Source organism: Capricornis sumatraensis, chromosome 4 (genome assembly GCF_032405125.1).
Source record: "Capricornis sumatraensis isolate serow.1 chromosome 4, serow.2, whole genome shotgun sequence".
Taxonomy (NCBI): Eukaryota; Metazoa; Chordata; class Mammalia; order Artiodactyla; family Bovidae; genus Capricornis; species Capricornis sumatraensis.
Genome location: NC_091072.1, coordinates 148167396 through 148188826, shown reverse-complemented (window position 1 = coordinate 148188826; position 21431 = coordinate 148167396). Strand labels below are relative to the sequence as shown.

Sequence of the window (21431 nt, the reverse complement as noted above, 5' to 3'; positions counted from 1 at the left end):
AAAAAAAAAAAAAAAAGACATTAAAAAATGTTATTGTGCAGGTGAGGATCCTGAGGTGGCTCATTGGATATAATCCGAAGAGTCAGACCAAGAACAGAACTCGGATTGCCTCATTCACATTCCAAGGACCCCCTTGATTTTAAGTAATTTGATGTTTCACCATGGCCCCTCCCACGGTTTCTTGAGGGCAAATGATAACAGTAATAGTACAAATAATAACAGTAATAGTAACTGTTGCCAACATTTCCTGGGCACTCCTGTGGCAGGTGAATAAAACAGTCAGGGTTCAGAATCACCCTAAGAAGGAGTTTCTGTTAGAAACTAAATGTTTCCTGAGCTCCTCCCATCTGGGCTTGTGAGCAAAGGAGGGAGAGTGGTTCAGGGAGTTGTCCTTTAGTGGTTAAGTCATGTCCGACTCTTTTGCAACCTCACGGACTGTAGCTTACCAGGCTCCTCTGCCCATGGGATTCTCCAGGCAAGAATACTGGAGTAGGTTGCCATCTCCTTCTCCAGGGGATCTTCCCAATGCAGGGATCAGACCCGAGTTTCCTGCGTGGCAAGCAGATTCTTGACTGCTGAGCCACCAGGAAAGTCCAGGACAGGGTGAGGGGTATATTAAAAAGATAAAATCTTTCCTCTCCTTAGAGCTGTTCTCGAAAGACAGGTGGACTCTGGCTGAGCATGTGAGACCTTGTCTGGTTTCCTGCCTCCCTTCAAGCCTGCCCTACACGTGGACCAAACCGTCCTCAGCCCCAGTGGGTGCGGGGCAGCGACAGAGGGAAAACTCCTATGCGTGGCCACTCCTGGCAACATTAAGGAAATTCTGTTTTCTCTGCTTCTCCTTCCCCTCCTCCTTCCTTCCCTGTCTCACCCACTGTGGTGATTCCCCAGCAGCAACCTGTGGTTTCCTGCCCTGTGCCTTCGCATGTGGTTCCCTCTACCTGGAATTTCTCTCCCTCCGCCACCCCACCACCCCCCTCGTCCTCTCACCCCGCCCCTTGTCTACTGGCCCGCCTTCCAAAGTTGGCTGCTGTGTCCCCCCCAGAGGGTGGAAGCCTCTTCCTTCCCTGGCAGACCTGGGGACACATCCCAGCCCCTATGAGTTCCTAGGCCAAATCACCCCTCTACTAGCACAAGTTCGTGCACCTGGCACACAGGGAGGCCAAATAAACTGAAATGTCAGAGTCTGGAGCAAAGAAAGATTTATTGTAGGGCCATGCAAGGAGACGGGTGCCGTGTGCCCTGAAAAACCCCAGGCTCTCCAAAGGGTTTAGGTAAAGCATTTTTACAAACCAGGTGAGGGAGGTGAGAAGTGTCACAGGGTTTGTGATCAGCTTGTACACAATTCTCTGATGGGCTGATGGTGAGGCAGCAGGTGGTGTCACAGGGGTGAACGTTATCAGTCCTTAGGCTTCAGGAGGCCTGGGGCTGTGTGCTCCTGGTCATCAGGTAGTTAACATCTTCCTTTCGATAAGGAGTTTTCACATCTCTGAAACAACTCGGAAAAAGTGCTTCAGATACTGTCATGTAGGTACTTCAGAGGGCTTCCCAATTGGCTCAGTGGTAAAGTATCCGCTGGCCAAGCAGGAGATGTAGGTTCGATCCCTGGGTCAGGAAGATGCCCTGGAGAAGGAAATGGCAATCCACTCCAGAATGCTTGCCTGGAGAATTCCATGGACAGAGGAGCCTGGCAGGCTACATTCCATGAGGTCACAAAGATTTAGTAACTAAACAGCAACAACAGGGTACTTCAGAGAGGAGCTAAATCAGAAGATATGGAGGAGGCCTGTCCTGGGGAAGACCCCATAGGGTCCTGCTCAGTTATACCCTGAACAAAGACTCCTGGGGCTTAGTCTGGCCTGCACTGGGATTCTTCCAGGTGAGACAGAGGGCATTGTCCTCTCAGGATCCCTTGTGTCCAGGACACACAGCAGGCTCCCCAGAAACACCCGAAGAAGAAGTGAATGAGCTGCCCTGACTCTGACCTCCCCTGGCCGCCCCCTCACACACTCATCCCCTCTCCCTGTTTGCCACCTTCTCTCCAGTCTCCACTCTGCTGTCCCACCTCTGTTCATCCCTGGGTCTCTGACCTGAACCCACATCCTCCTGTTGTACCTCTGTGGGTCCCCAGATCACCTCCATCTCTGGCTGCCTCACTCCCCAACCGCAGATGTTCTCGCCTTTCAGTATTAGTTGCTCAGTTGTGTCTGACTGTTTTCGACTCTTTGGATGGCAGCCCGTCAGGCTCCTCTGTCCATGCGATGCTCCAGGCAAGAATACTGGAGTGGGTTGCCTTTCCCTTCTCCAGGGGATCTTCCTGACCCAGGGGTCAAACCCAGGTCTCCTGCTTTGCAGGCAGATTCTTTACTGTCTGAGCCACAGTCTAAACCTCCAGCGCTCTGAGCCAAGTTCTGGAGACACAGACAATGGTCCTCAGAGTCAAGCAGCCTTCTGCCTGCCCCTCCTGCTCCCCCACCACCCAATTACCCAAAACAGGTTCCCCTTGCTTAAATCCACCAGTGATCCCTCACCCCTGAGGGCAGAGTCCAGTGCCAGGAGGCACCTCTAGCCAGATGCCCGCCTTACTTCCCCACACACCTCCCCACTACTGTGAGTTCCAGCCCAGACTCCAGACAGCCCCTGCCCTAACTTTGCCCAATCTTCCCTTGATTACAACCACTTTTCAATGCAGCCTGCTTCCCTATTTGGGTCAAAAGTTTGCTTTGAGCTCCCCTGGCCTTCAAGCCTCACTCCTTGCGGTCATGTAACAGGCTCAGTCCCCTCCTGCTCTAAGAATATACCCTCATGTGCCTGGATACTGAAACCACATTTGCCCTGAATGAACAAATTGATGAGACAAATGTAACAGTGGTAATAAACAGAGGAAAATATAATTTCAAATTGGTAATACACGCTGTTTCGGGTGGGTGTTATTTTGAGTTATGTTCTTTTTGCCTATTGGTATTTTCTGATGTTTTGGTAATCAAGGAGGTTTTGCTTTTGTCATTAAAAAAAAAAAGGAAACTTCATTTTGAAAAAAAAAAAAATGGGAAAGGGTTTGGGATTTTTAAAAGTAGAGGAAATCTCCTTATCCTTTGGTGAGAACCAGGAAAGGAATGTTTAAGGAGGCATGGAATTTTTACAAGTGAAGAGGGGATGGTTAGCCAGCCAGAGGGAACAGACCACATGCCACTTGCAGGGCTGGGGTGCTGTGGAGGGCAAAATAAGGAATTTTGACTTAAGTCATTGAATGTAGGAGAGCTGCGGAAAGTATTTTTTTCTTCCAGTTTCTTTGAGATGTCAACTGCAAACTGGCACTTTCCAAGAGCATTGCCAGTGACTGAACAGCAAGGGCGTTTGCCATCTGCCTCTGCAGAGATTGAGCCCTGCACTGCTGCAGCTGCTGACCTTAAACACCTGGAGGGGGTTCAGGGTGGAGAGTGAGGCACTCTGTGCTCCAGGGAACCTGGTGGAACTGGTTTTTATACAGTTGGATATTTTCAGGAACAAATTTTATGATTCCAATCCTTGCCATCTTCTATCTAGAAAAGCACTAAATCCCTTCATGATGACATCAAATCCTCATGACTAGCAGAAAACCTTTATAAAATGAGTGCTTGATGGTATCAAACTCCCCGTTCACCAAAATCTTGTATATTGACCGTCCTCCCACTGCCCCTTTGGAGCAGTCTCTCAGAGCTATCTGCGGTGCTGCCTCCTGGGCTGCATTCCTCATTTTGCGCCAAATAAAACTTAACTCACAATTCTCACATTGTGCATCTTTTTTAGTTGACAGAGATATAATTGACGTACAGCACTGTATATGTTTAAGGTGTATGACATAGTGATTTGACTCATGTACATCATGAAATGATTACCACAGTAACTTTAGTGAATATCCATGTTTCATATACATACATGAAAGAAACAGAAAAATATTTACGTGTGTTTCATTGTCCTGAGAACTCTTAGGATTTGTTTTCTTAACAGTTTTCCTTATAACTTACAGCACTGTTGATTATATTTATCATATTGTACATTAAATCCCTAGTACTTATTTATCTTACAACTGGAAGTTTGTACCTTTTGATTGCCTTCATCCAATTCCCCTTCTCCTATCTCCCCACCTCCACCTCTGGTAACCACAAATCTAATCTCTATCTCTGAGCTTGTTTGCTTGTTTTTGAAGTATAATTGACCTACAACGTTGTGTCAGTTCCTGATACATACATAACATAGTGATTCGATATTTCTATACATTTTGAAATGATCACCACAGTAAGTCTAGTTATTATCTGGCACTGTCCAAAGATATCACATAATTATTGACTATATTCCCTACACTGTACATTTCATACCCATGACTCATTTATTTTGCAACTGAAAGTTTGTACCTCCTAAATCTCCCTCACCTATTTCTCTCCTCCCCCTACCCACCTCCACTTGGCAACCAACTGTTGGTATCTCTGTATCTGTTTCTGGTTAGTTATACTTTTTTTTTTTTTTGGGTTTCCATTTGTCTTTCTCTCTCTGATTTATTTCACTTAGCAAAATACCCTCTAGGTTCATCTATGTGGTTGCAAGTTTTCCTTCTTTTTATGGGTAATATTTCATCATATATATATATTTTTCTTTATCTATTCATCTATTGATGGACACTTCTGTTGTTTCCATATCTTGGCTGCTAGAAATAATGTTACAATGAACATAGGGGTGCAAATATATTTCCAAATAGTGTTTTCATTTTCTTTGGACAAATACCCAGGAGTGGAATTGCTGCGTAGTTCTATTTTTAATTTTTTAAAGAACCTCCATACTGCTTTCCATAGTGGTTGTATCAATTTGTATTCCCTCGCAACAGTTTTGGGGGCTTCCCCGGTGGCTCAGATGGTAAAGAATCTGCCTGCAATGCGGGACACCTGGGTTCAATCCCAGGGTTGGGAAGATCCCCTGGAGGAGAGCATGGCAACCCATGGCAGTATTCTTGCCCGGATAATCCCATGGACAGAGGCGTCTGGTGGGCTGCAATCCATGGGGTCGCAAAGAGTTGGATACAACTGAGCGACTAAGCACAGCCCAACAATCTAGGAGGGTTCCCTTTTCTCCACATCCTAGCCAACATTTGCCATTTGCTGGACATTTTGGAGCAGAGGAGAAACACCCTAAGAACTCTGGCACAGGAGCTCAAAGATGTGACAGTGGGCAGTGGCAAGGGCAAGAAGGAGGGTGATGAGGAGAAGAGGCAAGAACAGAAGCCAGGCTACAGCCTTTTTCTTCTCTGGGGCATCTGAACCACAAATCCAGGAAGCAACCCCACATTGTCCAGCTCTCAGACCTATTACTATTCATTGATGGTATTTCAGGATTACTTCCATAAGCCCCTACGAATCCTCCCATCCGGAAGGCAAGCCTCCATGTGCCGAGTGAAGAGTGTGCTTCAGAGTTAAAGTGTGCAAGGAGCCACCCCAGGGAGACAGAAACAGGGCAGTTTCTCTTCAAATCGGGCCCCATGCAAGAAGAGCCCTCATTCTGCGGGCCACCTTGGGTAAGGGGCCTCTGCCCTCACCACCCACAGGGGAAGTTCTCCCTAGGGCAGAGGGCTCGGGAGGGGCAGAATCCAGGAGAGAACCGAGAGGAGTGAGGCCTTCACATAATTCCAGGATGAAATCGGCCAAGGATGACGGCCTAGAAAGACTCCAGGACGGTTGGGAGGAAAGGGAAGGCAAGGCGGGAAGTCAGGTCCGGCCAACTAGGTGGGGAGCACCGAGACAGAGGCGGGAGGAGCCGCGGGCCCCGGGACCTGGGCGGGGCGTGGCAGGTGGGCCGGGGGCGGGGCCTGCGGGGCGTGGGCGGGGCGTGGCCGGGACCCGGCACATGCGCACCGCGGCGTCGCGCGCCCGAGGAGTGGCACTTTTTAAAAGTGCAGCCCCGAGGCCAGCCAGCAGCCGCGCGCACCTCAGTCCACAGCCCGGTCCCGCCCGTCCCGGCCTCACGCGGCCCCGTTTCACATCTGTCCAACCCAGGCCACTCTAGCTCGCATCATGCCGGTCAAAGGAGGCACCAAGTGCATCAAATACCTGCTCTTCGGATTTAACTTCATCTTCTGGGTGAGTGAGTGCGACGGCCGCGCGCGCCTCTCGGGGGCCACCTGTCCGCCCGGCGCACTCAGTCCGCGATCGGTCTTGCCGGGCACTCGCCCCGCCTGCGCGGGGAAGACTTCTGGCGGGGAGGAGAGGGCTCTGCGGCCGCCAGCTAACTCCTCGGCCCGAGTCGAGACGGGCGGGGCGGGCGGGTTGGTCCGGGGCGCGTCCGAAGCGAGGCGGGCGGCTGACTAGCCCTGATGAGCTGCGGTTGGAGTTGGTGTATGCTCCCACCCCGAGCCCCTCAGAGTGCAGGAGGAAGAATCAGAGCACCCCTCTGCTGGGGACTTAAGGCCCTGGTCGTGGGAGGCTGTGGCGGACTGTGCGGCTCGTGACCCGGGCGGGGTCCCCCGAGTATCCGGGGCCGCGAGGAGGGGAAGGATGCGGACGCCAAAGGGACTAATGACTCGCCGGGGACGCTCAGCCAAGAGCTGTTGGCACGTTTGCACGGGAGGGGAAGGGACGCCCCAACCGCGGATGTCGGCGTCCCGGGACCCCATTCGTGAATGAAAGTCGGGGTCCCTCCTGCACCCCCGAGCTCTCAGACTGATTCTGAGCCGGCGTGAGAAAGTCCGAGCTCCCTCGAAACTACCTGAAAGACTAGCTTGTCTTGATTTTCTTTTTCCCCAAAGGGCGATAAGTATCTGGACTGGAGAGAACTCCGAGGCAGTTGGGCAGAGTTGGGGCCGATGCTTATCGGCGCCCGTGTGGGATGAGTCCCGTGTTTCTCCATTTCCGGGAGGGATCAGGTGGCCACCCCACCTCCTCCCCTGCCAGCCCACCCAGAAGCCGGGTGGGGCCACCGGGAGCGGACTGTCACCTGGGGAGGACGCAGGCCTGGGAGTTCCAGGACTCCCGCTGCCGGCTACTGGCAGCTTCTCAGCCTACGGCAGCCTGAGGCGGGCAGCGGGGAAGGGGAGAGACCCCTCGGAGCCCTCCCTAGGGGGATTAAGGGGCCCCCCAGAGACAGAGGCAAGGGGTAGGGGACTTGGTGTCCTAGTTCCAGGGTCACTTCCCCCGCTCACAGGTGGACGATTTTTCCCCTTTGCCATTAGGAAGGCATTTGGAAAGGCAGACCCTGTGCCGCTCTCCAGAGAGAGATGGCTATAGAAGCAGGGGCGTGCCACAGGAGGCTTGTAACAAAACTGTACTTATTCACTCGGACCTGTTTCCCCATAAGCCCCAGGGAAAAGTCTCCCAAGATTTACTCCTCTCCCTGGAGCTGACGGGGTATGAGATGGACCTGCCCTTGTTCAAGTCATCACATCAAACACCTGCCCTAGTGAAGGTGGAGCATAGACGTGCCTTGCCCAGCCCAGGGCCTGCTCTAGGGAGACCCTCCTTTCCCATCAGTCCCAGCAGCCACCCAGCTAGCTGCCAACCTGGCTTCCTCCTCACCCCCACCAAGACACCAGAAAAGAATGTGGAAGGCGGGCTAGCCCCGCCTTTCCCCACCCTAGTCCTTTAAGGAGTTTTCCTCTAGCCCCTCCCTAGCACCTTCTTTCCCCTGCTAGTCCCCTGGTGACTCCTTGGCTTCCCAGGTGGCGCTAGTGGTAAAGAACCCACCAAGAGACATGGGTTCGACCCCTGGGTTGGGAAAATCCCCTGGAGGAGGAGGGCACAGGAAGCCACTCCAGTATTCTTGCCTAGAGAATGCCATGGACAGAGGAGCCTGGCAGAGCCTGGTGGGCGACTCCCAGACCTCTCCGGCAGCCTCCAGCCTGCCACCCCACCCATGTCCAGAGCTGCCCCCACCTGGGCATCAGTGCTGCTGATGGGCAGTGTCACCTGAAACAGAGATGACTCATTTTGGGTGTAGAATTAGGAATGACTTTCGAGGTCATCCTGTCCAACTTCTTCACAGTGAAGAAGTGGGAACCGGAACTGGGCTGATCCGATCAGCATCACGGGAACCAAGCCAGTACCTCAGCCCCTAGATCCTTTAGGTCCTGTCCTCTTACTTCTCCATCGCAAAACCAACAAGGGGGCCTGGCAACGGGTGGTGTGGGGGGTAAGCAGTAGCGCCATGAATCTGAATCAGCTATTGTTGTCGCTGTTGTTGTTTCGTCGCTAAGTTGTGTCCAGCTCTTTTATGACCCCGTGGACTGTAGCCCACCAGGCTCCTCTGTCTGTGGGATTTCCCTGACAAGAATACTAGAGTGGATTGCCATTTCCTTCTCCAGGGGATCTTCCCGACCCAGTGATCAAACCCACATCTCCTGCACTGGCAGGAGGATTCTTTACCACTGAGCCACCAGGGAAGCCCATTGTTCAGTACTCCTGTATTAAGGTCCCTATAGAGATAAAGCCCGCATCTCCTAGGAGGTGATGGAGTAAAGGAACACTGTGATCCCTTGTGCAGCACGGTACAGCCTGCAAATTCCTTTTCCAAGTTCCACAATACGGTCAGAGCAGAAAGCATTATCCCCGTTTTTACCAATGACCAGGAAACCAGTTCCCAGAGAGGTTCTGTAAGTTAGCCAGGGTCAGGTGGCTGGAGAGCATCAGAGATAAGTTTGAAAACAAGTCTGATGGGCTGCAGTGTACCCAGTGCACTTTTTGTCACCACTAGCCATCATACCCAGTTGGATGAGAATGACAGGAGGGTGGCAACAAGCCCTCAAAAAGTGATTTTTAAGGGAAGCTGTGACCTGAGGGAACTCCTTGCTTGGATCGTTATGTCGTCACTTCCCTTTCTGTCTTGAGACTCAGAATTTATAAATTCAGTGTTTGGAACCCTGATATGGCCTTAAAGAGCAGGAGTTGGGAGGGTAGGAGTCACCCATACTTCATGGCCAGGGGATGCTGAGACGGGTGGTCCAGCAGGGATCCAGAGAGGAGAGGCCCACCTTGATGGCAAGGGCAATCAAGGAGGGAGGGTGTACCTCTTCCCTGGCCCCCATTCTCATTCCTGAGGGACCCTCGGTGACAGCACAGCCTGCACCACCTGCCCCCCACTCCCCAAAGTAAGACCCCTGGTGCCTGCAGCCAAGTCAGCAGTCACTCTGTCCTTCCAGTGGCCCCAGGACTCTTAACTTCCCAGTTCTGTTTCAATTGTTTCTGGGTTTCCTTCGACCTGCTTGCCCACCCACCCTCCAGAAAAGATTGAGAGGGGAAACCTGTTGTGATGCCAGAGTGGCAGCCTCAGCTGTTTAGTGGGGAACCAGAGCTGGGCCAGGCCAGGCTTTCCCATTCTACCCTTACCTCCCTCTGCCCCTTTGCTCACTGTGTCCCCCCCACCTCATCCCTGTCCCCTCCCTCACTGATGGGAAGAGCAGGGAATTTCTCTTTCCAGAGAAACAGTATCTCCTGGGCCTAAGACAGGTTTCGTGGAAACCAGAGATCAGGGACCTGGGTGTTAGTCAGCTCTGCCCTCAGCCCGCTTTGAGCATGTCACTTTTGTTTGTGTGTGTGTGTGTTTTATTTAGCTGCGGCATGTGACCAAGCAGGTCACTTTTTTTTTCTTCTTAATATATACATTTTATTGAAATATAGTTGACTTACAGTGTTTCAGGCATGCAGCAAGATGGTTCAGTTATACATATACACATTTATTATTTTTGAAGTTATTTTCCATTATAGGTTATTAGAAGATAGTGACTATAGTTCCCTGTGCTATACAGTAACCAAGCAGGTCACTTTTGAACTCCATAGTTCAGATTCCTCATCTGTAAGACCAGTGAGTTGGAGCAAATGGTCCCAAAAGGTCAGCCTAAGAAACCAGCCCCACCCCCGTGACCTACAGTGAAGGACATTCCCACACGACCCAGAATAGGAGTCCGGAAATGGAAGTGTATAGTGGGTACCCAGGCTTGGCTCAAAGAGTGGCTTCATTTGACCTTTATTTCTGGGACCTGAGCCTTGCCTCTCTTTCCTATTAACCCTGGAGTTACCTCCAGTCCTCCTGGGTGAGGTCTTCCCCTGGGTGAGCGTTTCATGGCAGTGCTGCCCAATGGTCAGAGCACCAGCAGCTCTGGGTTCGATTTCCGCATCATCACGAGGAGCTGGTGCCTGCCCCCCCTGCCCCGGGGTGGCTATGCGTTACACGAGCATGTGCTTGTGATGCACTTGGCCCAGGAGCTTAGTCCTGGGTGGCTCTTATCATCCCTGAGGGGAAAGGACGTAGGGAGGGTGGGAGCCACTGCCTGAGAAGTGTGGAATGAAACCAGAGAGGTAGCCAGGTGCACACCCCTCGTCCACACACGTCCGGGCTTCTCCTCCTCCTCCTGCGTCACAGCCAGCCTCGTTCCTCCACCCACCTCTGCGATCCCCACTTCAGGACACTGACTCCATGTCATGAGTGGCCCCACCTCTGGAAATCAAACTGCAGAGGCACTGGGATTCGGGGTCTGGGTCGGGGATGGACCAACAGGGGTGGCACTGGCTGATGCCCCCCCTACCTAACCTGCGGCTTCCCCCCAGAGGCTGTTTGCTCAGTGCTGGGCTCGGCAGGCTGCTGGGCTCTTGCATGAAATGGCTTCCACCCTTTGGCACCCGGACAGCCGGAGCCCGGCAAGAGCCGGCTGTGTTTGCACAGAGCCTGGCAGGTTAGGGGAGAGGGGAGGGGAGGCCAGGTGTCTGCCTCTGCTCAGGAAAATAGGACTTCTCCCTGCCTGGCTCCTGATGGCTTTTACCCCCTCCGCTTTGCCCTCCAGTGCTTACCAACAACAGGTCTGACTCCTGATGGGAGCCCTGGGGGCGGGGGGCGGGATTCCTACACAGGCACACACACTCTACTCTCTTTTCAAAGTGGCCTACAGCACCATTCGAGACCTTCCTCTTTGTGCTCAAACGAAACCACTGCTGGTGCAGAACCATTTTGATAAACAGCCCTTCGGAGGGCTGTCCTCATCTGAATGCTTACTCTGCTAAATGAAGCCTTCTGCGGTTTTAGACCGCACCCATCAGTGTTCTCACGCTTTTCCTTTTTGTGTCCAAGGCGAATCTTCCCTCTTACACACAGAACTGTGTGTCCATGTTTGATGTGTCTTGTTTTCCTGTTCAGTTCCATTTTGCAAGGAGGCTCGCCTTTTGGGATCCGTTGCACTGTCTGGGCCTTAATACCCCTGGGACTTAACACAAGCACCTTTTCTACTGAAGAACACAAGCCTTGACTGGCTTTCTTGGGCCCCTCTGTCTGCGGGGAGGGAGCTGAAGTCACAGGTCACCATGGCTTCCGTGGTCCTGTAGCCTCCTTGGCGGGTAGTCTGGGCAGAGGAGCGTGGAGAAGTTTCTCAAAGCTGCGTGTTTATATTCTGTGTTCCTGCCGCCCCCAGATTTTCAACCAAAGTCTTACAGAAACCATCATTCCCTCTAACCTACAGGAGAGCACTGATTTCATCGTTTGGGAACTTGAAAATCTGGGGAAGAGAATGTCAGACCCGGGTTCACCCAGAGATCATCCTTTGCAACGAAGGGAATTCAGGAGATCAAAAGTGCTAAACAATACATTTTTTTTTTGAATTTATGTTTTCCAAGTCTAACTGCAGATATTTGCCTGCTTCGTTCCGTGGAAAAAGTAACACTGGTCCAGGGACATGTTCGTTTTCCGTCAGACGATGGCAGGCAGCTGTGGAAAGCAACATCCTGTGTCCAGATGAGATAATTTTATTTTAATTACATCCATCCAGTAATTCTTCCCCACCACCAAAAAAACACTGACTTCTGGATAGTTTTTAAGTACTGCATGCTGTCATCCTTGACTGGCAGGTCTGAATTTTGGGGGGCGGGGAGGAGACCTCATGAAAATCAGTAGGACCTTCCTCCAAAATCATAATGATTTGACATTTGTAAACCCTGAAAAATGAGCACCAGAGTAAGTCTAGGTACCATCTGTCACCAACGTCATAGCATTCTTTTTTTTTTTTGAATATATACCACATCTTTTTATCCATGTACAGTTAGGTTGTTTCCATACCTCGGCTATTGTAAATAGTGCCGCAGTGAACATCAGGGTGCATGTGTCTTTTTCTTGAAATGAGAGCGACTTTCAAATCTGTAAAACAGTATCACTGACTATAGTTGCCATGCTATACATTACACATAATAAATGACTTATTTGTTCTATAACTGAAGATTTTGTACCTCTGGATCTCCTCCACCTATTTCATGCCCCATCCCCCAGCCTTCTTCCCCTCTGGCAGCCACCCATCTGTTCTCTGTGCCTGTGGGTTTGGTTTGTTCATTTTGGTTGTTTTTCAGATTTCACCTAACATAATACCTTCCACTTCCATCTGTGTTGTCACAAATGGCACAATTCCTGTCTTTTCTTTATGGCTGAATAATATTCTGTTGTGTATATGTATATGTGTGTGTGTAAATATGTGTATATATATATAATATGCACACACCACATCTTCTTTATCCATTTACATTTACATTGCTACCATATCTTGGCAATAGCTGTTTACAATAGTAAATAGTGCTGCAGTGAACATCAGGGTGCATGTAACTTTTCACATTAGTATTTTCATGTTCCTTGGATATGTAACTGCAAGTGAAATTGCTGGATCACTTCCATTTTTAATTTTCTGAGGAACCTCAATACTGGCTGCACCAGTTTACATGCCCACCAAGACTACACAAGGATCCCTTTCTCCACATCCTCGTCAACACCTGTTACTTGTTGACCTTTGGCTAATAGCCTTTCTGACAGGTGTAATATATCTCACTGTGGTTTTGATTTGCATTTCCCTAACAATTAGGGTGGAGAAGGTGATGGCACCCCCTCCAGTACTCTTGCCTGGAAAATCCCACGGACAGAGGAGCCTGGTAGGCTGCAGTCCATGGGGTCGCTAAAGTCGGACACGACTGAGCGACTTCACTTTCATGCATTGGAGAAGCAAATGGCAACCCATTCCAGTGTTCTTGCCTGGCGAATCCCAGGGACGGGGAAGCCTGGTGGGCTGCCGACTATGGGGTTGCACAGAGTCGGACACGACTGAAGCGACTTAGCAGCAGCAGCAACAGTTAGTGACTATGAGCATCTTCTCATGTGCCTGTTGGCCAGCAGGATGTCTTCTTTGGGAGGTTTGGTGTTTTTAAGAGATTGTTTGCCATAGGGACTTCTCCAGCTGTCCAGTGGTTAAGACTCCTCAGTTCCACTGCAGGGGGCATGGGTTTGATCCCAGGTTGGGGAACAAAGATTCCACATGCCATGGGGGCACAGCCAAAGCATTTGTTTAAAAAGATAGTTTGCTATAGACTGTGTCTCATAGTATTCCTATGTTAAATCCTAAAGTCTCATGCAGTGGTATTTGGAGGCATGGTCTTTGGGGTGATGAGCTCATGAGGACAGTTTCTCGATCTCGGACTTTTCCACAGGTCCACGGTACTTTGTTATAACAGCTTGAAAGGACTAAGATGTAGTTATTTACAGGTCCCAATCGAGAACAATTCTTCCCTTCTAGATGAACAATTGCAGTGTGCCCGTTTGCTTGCACTCATATCCATGTCTCCCGCTGATGGGTGGGAAGCCACCCCAGCAGAATGTGCCCTCCAGGGTCAGGAAACTGTCCCCCTAAGGCTCTTCCTCCTGCTCACCCTGATGCACTATAAGCGCCTTCCTTCTTCTGATGTGGGGCTGTGGATTTCATCCTGTTTTACTATTGTGCGCAAACTTTTTAAAGCCTCCTTTCTACCAGCCTACTTTCCCCCACTTCAATCACATTGTAGCCCTGGTTCCCCAAGACAGGTAACCCTTAAGAGACCAGAAAACTCATTTCAGCTAGGCATCTAGATGCTCTTCCAGTGCTGAGGAGGAACCCTTAGGATAGGGAGCTGTGACATGACCCTCATGTCGCAGATGCCTCCCAGGGTCCCATGCCCAGGGCTGTAACACAGGCGTCTGCTGGCAGGATGGGCTGTGGGGAAAGGGCAGAGGCTCTGGGTCCCACCGTGGGGCCATGCCTGTAAGGGGTATAAGGACGGCGGGAAGCTGCAGCAGTGTCTGCCTGCCAGGCTTGCAATGGTGGGAAAGCCAGGACAAGAAGGAAGTGTACTAGGTCACTCTGGAGAATGTGTTTCCCAGAGCAGGGCTGGGGCCACACTCAGTTTCTAGCCAGTTCAGCAAGAGTGTGGACAGAGCTTTCCTGCCAGAGGTCAGAAAGAGGAATCAAGCCTCCACCCACAGGGCAGCCGCCCTAGAGAGAGGCCAGGCTCCCATGGCAGCTACAGGCCAGGTGGGGGTGGCAGGTCCCTTGCTGTCTTGAGAAGGTAGACACTCTGTTCATACACGGGATCCCTCTTGGGGCCTTTACGGTGAGAAGATGCCACTTTTGAAATAGAATCAGACGTGACTAGGAAGGAGAAAAGACAAAACTGAAAACTTCTGGCCCTAAAATGAACAAAACGGATCAACAAGACTTAGCAAAATGAGAATTTAGGCTGTGTCGTCAGACTGTACTGGGTCCACGTTGTAACTCTGATACCTCTGTGATCCCAAAACAAGCTACTGAACTTCTGTGCTTGAAGTTTCTCATCTGAAAACTGGAAGTTAATATTACCTACCTGGGGAGTTCATTGAGAAAGTGTAATGATTCAGGTGAGGTGCTTCGGGTGGGACTAGGAACATGGCAGACAGCTTGTCTGATTGTTGGGACTAAAATGAAGGGGGCATCTTGGCAGACGAATAGGACAGGCACATCTCCCACCACTCAGGGTTGTGCAAGCAAGTGGTAACTGGTTCTACAGGTGAAATGAGAACCTGGTCCTCATGGCTAAAGTATGTCAACAAGAATGTATGTGTGTGTGTGTGTGATCACCAGGCATCTTAGTGAGGCGTACGCAATGGAAAACACAATGGTATTTTGGAATTTAAAGCCAAACAGCCCCAAAGCAATCTCCCACATCAGATGATTTTGGTTAAGATCAGAATGCCTGCTTTCAGCAAAAAATGGATTTATGGGCTGGCTGACGTCTGCTACAAGTCTGGTGAACAGGCAGTGGAAACTTGAAATGAGATTTCTTGTTTAGAAGGGGAAGTTACCTTGGGCAGAGGCCTCCCTCCCATTCCCTCAGCCCTAAACCACTTAACATCAGCACCTCGTAGGAACTGAAACTTTTCTCCTCTTAGACAGAATAAGGGCTCTGATTTTCTGTTGTTGCTGCTCTTTTCATTCACATGGCTGCACCAGGTTTTAACTGTGGCGTATGAGATCTTTTAGTTTGGCCTGTCAGCTCCTAGTTGCAGCATGTGGGATCTAGTTCCCTGACCAGGGATTGAACCTGGGCCCCCTGCACTGGGAACATGGAGTCTTAGCCACTGGACCACCAGGAAAGTCCCAGGGCTCTGGTGTTTTAAAAGTGCTGGCTCAGTCCTCAGAAGGGAGGATTTCTCAAGTCTCGAACTTGTTCAGACATAGTCACTGCCGAATTCCCATAAAGATGTGCTAAGAAAAAACTTTTATAGGTCCTTCATTCTCCACCACACCCCAGAGAGGGGACCAAGCTCCCTGCGTTCCACCAAGGATGAGACAGGCAGTCACATAGCTGACCTGTGCCTAGCACATGCTGTGCATACGACAGGTACAGAGCTGTCCGCCAAGGCACTGCGTGTCTGCTCTGTGACGGTGGGCAAGTTACTTTACCACTCTGAGCCTGCTTCCTCATCTCAAGCTGGGATGATGGGAACTACCTCGAAGGGTATAAGGCAGTCCCACCGGCATCCTCGGCTTCAGAAGGGTGTGCATGCGTGCTCAGTCCGATTCTTTGCGACTCCATGGACTGTAGCCTGCCAGTCTCCTCTGTCCATGGGCTTCTCCAGGCAAGAACACTGGAATGGATATTCATCTCCTTCTCCAGGGGATCTTCCTGGCCCAGGAGCAGCAGGACCCAACTGTAGGACTCTAGTTTCCCATTGTTCCTCTTCTCCCCTAGAAATCCACTCACTGTGCCCCTCCAGGGACTGTTCTCCTGTTAGCAGTCTGAACACAATTGCCCAGAAGACACGGCAGAGCAAGATTGTGGCAGCCACGGGCTGTAGCTATTAAGCCACCTCCCCTCCTCCACCTGGGAGGCCCTCAGGTGTTTTAACCTCCCAGGAAAGAGAGGCCAAGGGTCCACATGCAGGCTGAGGCTGTGCTCAGGAACCTTGGGGAAGGTTACTTCTTTAGACTTACATTTTAATTTTGATTTTTTGTTTTTAAAGTGGAATTATCTAGGTGGTGGGGTAGGTGCCATGATCTTCTGAGTGTATGTGTTAGTCATTAAGTCATATCTGACTCTTTGCGACCCCATGGACTGTAGCCCGCCAGGTTCCTCTGTTCATGGGATTCTCCAGGCAAGAATACTGGAATGGGTTGCCATTCCATTCTCCAGGGGATCTTCCTGACCCAGGGATCAAGCCTGAGTCTTCAGCATTGCTGGCCAATTCTTTACCATCTGAGCCATCAGGGAAGCATGTTAAGGGCATGAAATAGCCATAAGAAGGGCTTCCCAGTTTCGATCCCTGGGTCAGGAAGATCACCTGGAGGAGAAAACAGCACCCCACTCCAGTATGCTTGCCTAGTAAATCCCATGGACAGAGGATCCTGGTGCGCTGCAGTCCATGGGGTCACAAAGAGCCAGACATGACCGAGCACACACAGGCGCGTACACACACAACATTTGGCCACAGGAAGCAGAAGTCTGCCTGCCCAGGTCCTGGCTTGGGGGAAGCGGGGCAGGGGATAGTTGGATTTTGGTTTTGTTGCTGTTGACAGCACCTCAAGGTGCCACATTGTGTAAAAAAGCGACACAGAGCTGAGCCACAGGGGGCTTTTGTGACCCAAGAGATTACTGGGGGAAGGGAGGAAATAACTTGTTAGAAATGCAGATTCCTGGGGGGAGGGACAGCCAGTGGGTGACTCTAGGTCTCACTTCCCTTAGCTGGGGAATGAAGGTAATGTGGCAACTTTCCTACAGTAATTCAAGGTCATTGAGAGCAGTAACAGGATATTTAATGTAAAACTCCTATTGTGACATCTTAGCCAGAGCTCAGCTTCTGCAGCCCTCTGTAGTTGCTATTACCTAAGCTGCCTCTCCTTAGAAGTTTTCAGAGGTTGAGGCTGCCCTGAGCTTTCACGTTCAACAGCGTCTTATTCCTTCAGTTCTGCCAACCCGCATCCCAGGGCATCGCTTAAAGCTGAAATTTTACCATAGGCTTCATCCCTTTCAGAAGGTGAAATAGAGAAATTATCTTTCCATCTGACTACAAAATGCCCATTTCAGAGATTTCCCCAGTTTGGAAAAGGCAGGGGAGGGAGGTACCAGTTGGGGGCACATCAGGAGGCCTGGTTGGCAGGGGCCCCTCTTGTGAAATCTGTCCTGGAAGAAAATCTGAGGAAGAGTTCACTTCCGTTCGGGGCTTCCCTGGTGGCCCAGTGGTGAAGAATCCACCTGCCAGTGCAGGAGCCGTGGGTTCAATCCCTGGGTCGGGAAGATCCCCTGGAGAAAGAAATGTCAACCCACTCCAGTATTCTTGGAGGATTCTATGGACAGAGGAGCCTGGCGGGCTACAGTCCACGGTGTCGCCGACTAAACAACGAAGAACAACCCCTTCCATACACAGCGCAGCCTGTCCTGGGAGATCACAGGCTGCAGACATTAGGGATGTTTCTGCCAAGGCTGCCCAGTTCGTTTTGGCCTCTCAGGGAGGAGGGTTCACCGGGTGAGTCTGTGGGTGGAGGCATGTGGGGAAGCCAAATGCAGGTACTGACTTGAGCATTTACTATGACTTCCTCCCTGCTCAGTGGGTTCAAGAGAGTGTTGTCCAGCCAGTATCTATCTTTCTTACCTCTTCCTTCCTGCCTTACCTGTCCTACATCCTCCCCCTTAGCCTATCACCGTGTGGCCGCCAAGGTGATCCTCGGGCTCGGGACCCCTGGCTTTCCAGTGCCAGCCGTGTAGCCATGCGCCCAGGGGAGGCTCAGGCCCCCATTCTGTGACTTTGTGCCTTTTGGCACTGGCATTTCGAAAGCTGGTCTCTGCGTTCAGAAGCCCCCCACCCCAGAGAGCTTAACCATGTTCTCCAGTTGTTCGATGTTTAAGTGAAAGTCTCAGAGCAGTGGTTCTCAAACTCTAGAACACAGCAGAATCATCTGGGGGTGCTTGTTAAAACATAGCTTGGTGGAACTTCGCTGGTGTTCCAGTGGTTAAGACTGTGCTTCCACCGCTGGGAACTAAGATCCCACATGCCACATGGTGTGGCCAAAAAAACAGCACAGTTTGCTGGGTTTCACCTTAGCTGTTGCGCATAGTCGCTCAGTCGTGTCGACTTTGCAACTCCATGGACTGTGGACTGTAGCCCGCCAGGCTCTTCTGTCCGTGGAATTCTCCAGGCAAGAATACTGGGGTGGGTTGCCGTTCCCTTCTCCAGGGGATCTTTCCAACTCAGGGACTGAACCTGCGTCTCCTGCATTGCAGGTGGACTCTCTACCACTTGAGCCATCAGGGAAGCCCACCTTACTTGGGTTTCTAATCAAATAAGTCCCAGGTGGGTACAGCAAGTTTGCACACCCAACAAGTTCCCAGGTGATGCTGTTGTCACTATCGCTGATTTGGGGACCACACATTGAGAACTGCTGGCCTGGAAAGAAGTCTCCCAGTGGCCTTTGAGGGTACTGGTTTCTGTAGATCCATAGCTCAGCAGAAGCCCCAAGGGAACAAGATGGCCCCTGGGATGATCATACGCACGAGGAAGGAGAGAGGGGGATCGGTCATTCCCCAGGACTGTGGTCTCTGGTTCTTGTCCATCATCTCTAATAAAACTAAAGTTGGTAACAGGCCCTGGTTGGCCTCTTTCCATTCTGCCATAACTAACAGTTTACTTGTGAATGTTGCAGAAAGCGAGTTATGGCAGTTTTTTTTTTTTTTTTTTAATCAGGGTGGAATTTGGTTTCTGCTCTTGTTATCTTGTCTGGCAGACCTGGAGAAGGCAGGACCCCAAGATCTCTGCTGATGCCAAAGGGCTTCGTCCTTCCAGAGATAGCAGCTCAGGGGGAAGTGGGCACCAGGAGAGGGTGAGAGAGGAGGTGGGGATCCAGCTGCTGTTTGCTCCTGTTTGCTCCTGCCGGCAGCGCTCAGCCCAGACTTCTGACCGTGAATCAGCCCATCCAGCCCATCGAGGCTTGGCAAGCCGCCCTGAGCCCGGGTTGCCGTGGAGATGGGTAAGGCCGGAGCCCACAGGCCTAGGTGGCCCGACTGGTTTTTAAAGGCATCGTGAACACCGAGCCACTTATCTGCACTCCCAGGGCTTCCATCAGGCATGGGCGGTGGGGCTGCTTGCATCCTCTTGTTAGCCTCTTGTGGCTCCCTGGGCGCCTCAGGCAGCTATGCCAAGGTCTCCCAAGCCCAGTAAGTTAACAAAAAAATTCCAGGGCTGATACAGATCTTATCCAAGGAGGAAAGTCAAGAGGTCAAATCCCCTTCCTCTCTGTGATCTGCCTCTTTAATAACTGCCTTCTGCAGAGTGACTTCACTCTTGACGGAAGCAGCCTGGATCCCAGGAAGGACAAAGGCCTCCACTCTCAGCCAACCGTCTCCCTAACCCTCCCCATCCCACGTCTCTCCAGCCTATTCCAGCTGGTCCCTGTGGAGTCCCCACCCACCACACTCAGACTCACAGGAGACAGACCCCCCTGTCCTCAGTTGCCCTGTGCCCACCCAGCCACCTTCTCAGATCAGGGAAGGACACACCACTGAGGTCGTACATTTCCCCACTGTTGTCTTCATGTCATTTTCAAGGTTTATTTAAAAAAAGAAAAACTCCTTATTTTGTATTGGGGTATAGCCAATTAACAGCATTGGGATAGTTTCAGGTGAATAGCCAAAGAACTCAGCCATACATATACATGTACCATTCTCTCCCAGACTCCCATCCCATCCAGGCTGCCACATAACTTTGGGCAGAGTTCCCTGTGCTATTCAGTAGGTCCTTGCTGGTGATCCATTTTAAATAAGCAGTGTGTACATGTCCATCCTAAACTCCCTAACTCTCCCTTCTCCCCATCCTTCCCCCCCATTCCGGCAACCATAAGTTCATTATCTAAGTCTGTGAGTCTCTTTCTGTTCTGTAATCATTTGTATGCTATTTCTCCTTCTCTGTCTGACTTACTTCCCTCAGTATGACCGTCTCCAGGTCCATCCATGTTGCTGCATGTTGCAAATGGCGTTTCATCCTTTTAATGACTGGGTAATGTTCCGTTGTGTATATAGGCACTACATCTTTATCCATTCTTCTGTCGATGGACATTTATTATTGTTGTCATCATTGTTTTCCCCGCAGAGTCTAGCTAGCTCTAGAACTCACAGTTTTCAGAGTGTTTGACATGCATCACTGCATTTAATCGTCACCTTCAACCTGGGTCAAAGGCAAGAAGGTATCAAACTCCTTTTTTACACATGGGAGCTCTGAGGTTCAGAGACGCTAAGGAAAGTGCTGAAAGTCACACAGCTCCTTGGAGGCAGCACCAGAATCAGACCCCGAGGCCACGCCGTCACGCGTGCAGCCCTTCTCAGCAGAGGTGTGCATTGTCCTGGCAGCACCCAGACGCCCCAGGGTGGAGCTGTGGCAGGGGCTTGCTTAGAGCTCCACCAGGTGCCTCTGACGTCTCCCCGTGGCTGGCAGTGGCCTGCAAGTGACAGGGACAGAGCCAGGGCCCCTGCTTCTTGCCCTTTTCTGTCCCACCACCTGTCCCCTCACTGAAAAGTCTGCCGCATCCCTTAGGGACCACAGGCTCACCAAAGTCACCAGATAGCCAGGGCTTCATAGGATGGTGGGATGAAGGAAAGAAAGCCCTGCCTTCTCCCCCACCTGCTCGTCACCACTGTCACCTCCAGCCACTCCCAGGATGGCAGGTGGGACCCCTGCCGTCTGCGGTCGGCCCAGAGATATGGCTCGTGAAGAATGATCTGCCCTGCACCCCTCGGGCTAGGACTGCTGGGTGGAGAAAGAGTCATGAGTATTTTGCCCTTTAAAAAAGAGCTCCCATGTGACCAGGGGCTTCCCTGGTGGTCCAGTAGCTAAGATCTTGCACTCCCAAGGCAGTGGGGGACCAGGTACCATCCCTGGTCAGGGAACTAGATTCCTCGGGCCATAACTAAAGATCTTGCATGCCGCAAAGAAGATCGAAGGGCCCTCGTGCTGCAGCTTAAGACCCGATGCAGCCAAAGAAATTTTTTTTTTAAATGTGTGACTGGTCAGCTCATATTACAGAAAACAGAGGGGACCATGTGGAGAGAAGGTGCTGAGACCACCCAGTGTGTTGGCCGGAGTGGGGGGTTGTCCCATGGGGAGACATGGTTCCTTCTACC

At 51.1% G+C, this 21431-nt stretch overlaps 2 protein-coding genes across 6 annotated transcripts in view; one reads left to right on the top strand and one right to left on the bottom strand.

The window, feature by feature from the left end:
- Window positions 1-21431, bottom strand: part of TNFRSF1A (TNF receptor superfamily member 1A) — a 144679-nt gene that overhangs the window by 7365 nt on the left and 115883 nt on the right. The gene's annotated exons all lie outside the window — the stretch shown is intronic.
- The window catches only part of CD9 (CD9 molecule), a 35547-nt gene continuing 20055 nt past the window's right edge, over window positions 5940-21431 (top strand). For all 5 annotated transcript variants that reach the window (XM_068970310.1, XM_068970307.1, XM_068970309.1 and 2 more), the window contains exon 1: window positions 5940-6107. In XM_068970310.1, the coding sequence (XP_068826411.1) occupies window positions 6042-6107 (66 nt within the window). In that variant the 5' untranslated portion in view covers window positions 5940-6041. The remainder of the gene's footprint in view (window positions 6108-21431) is intronic.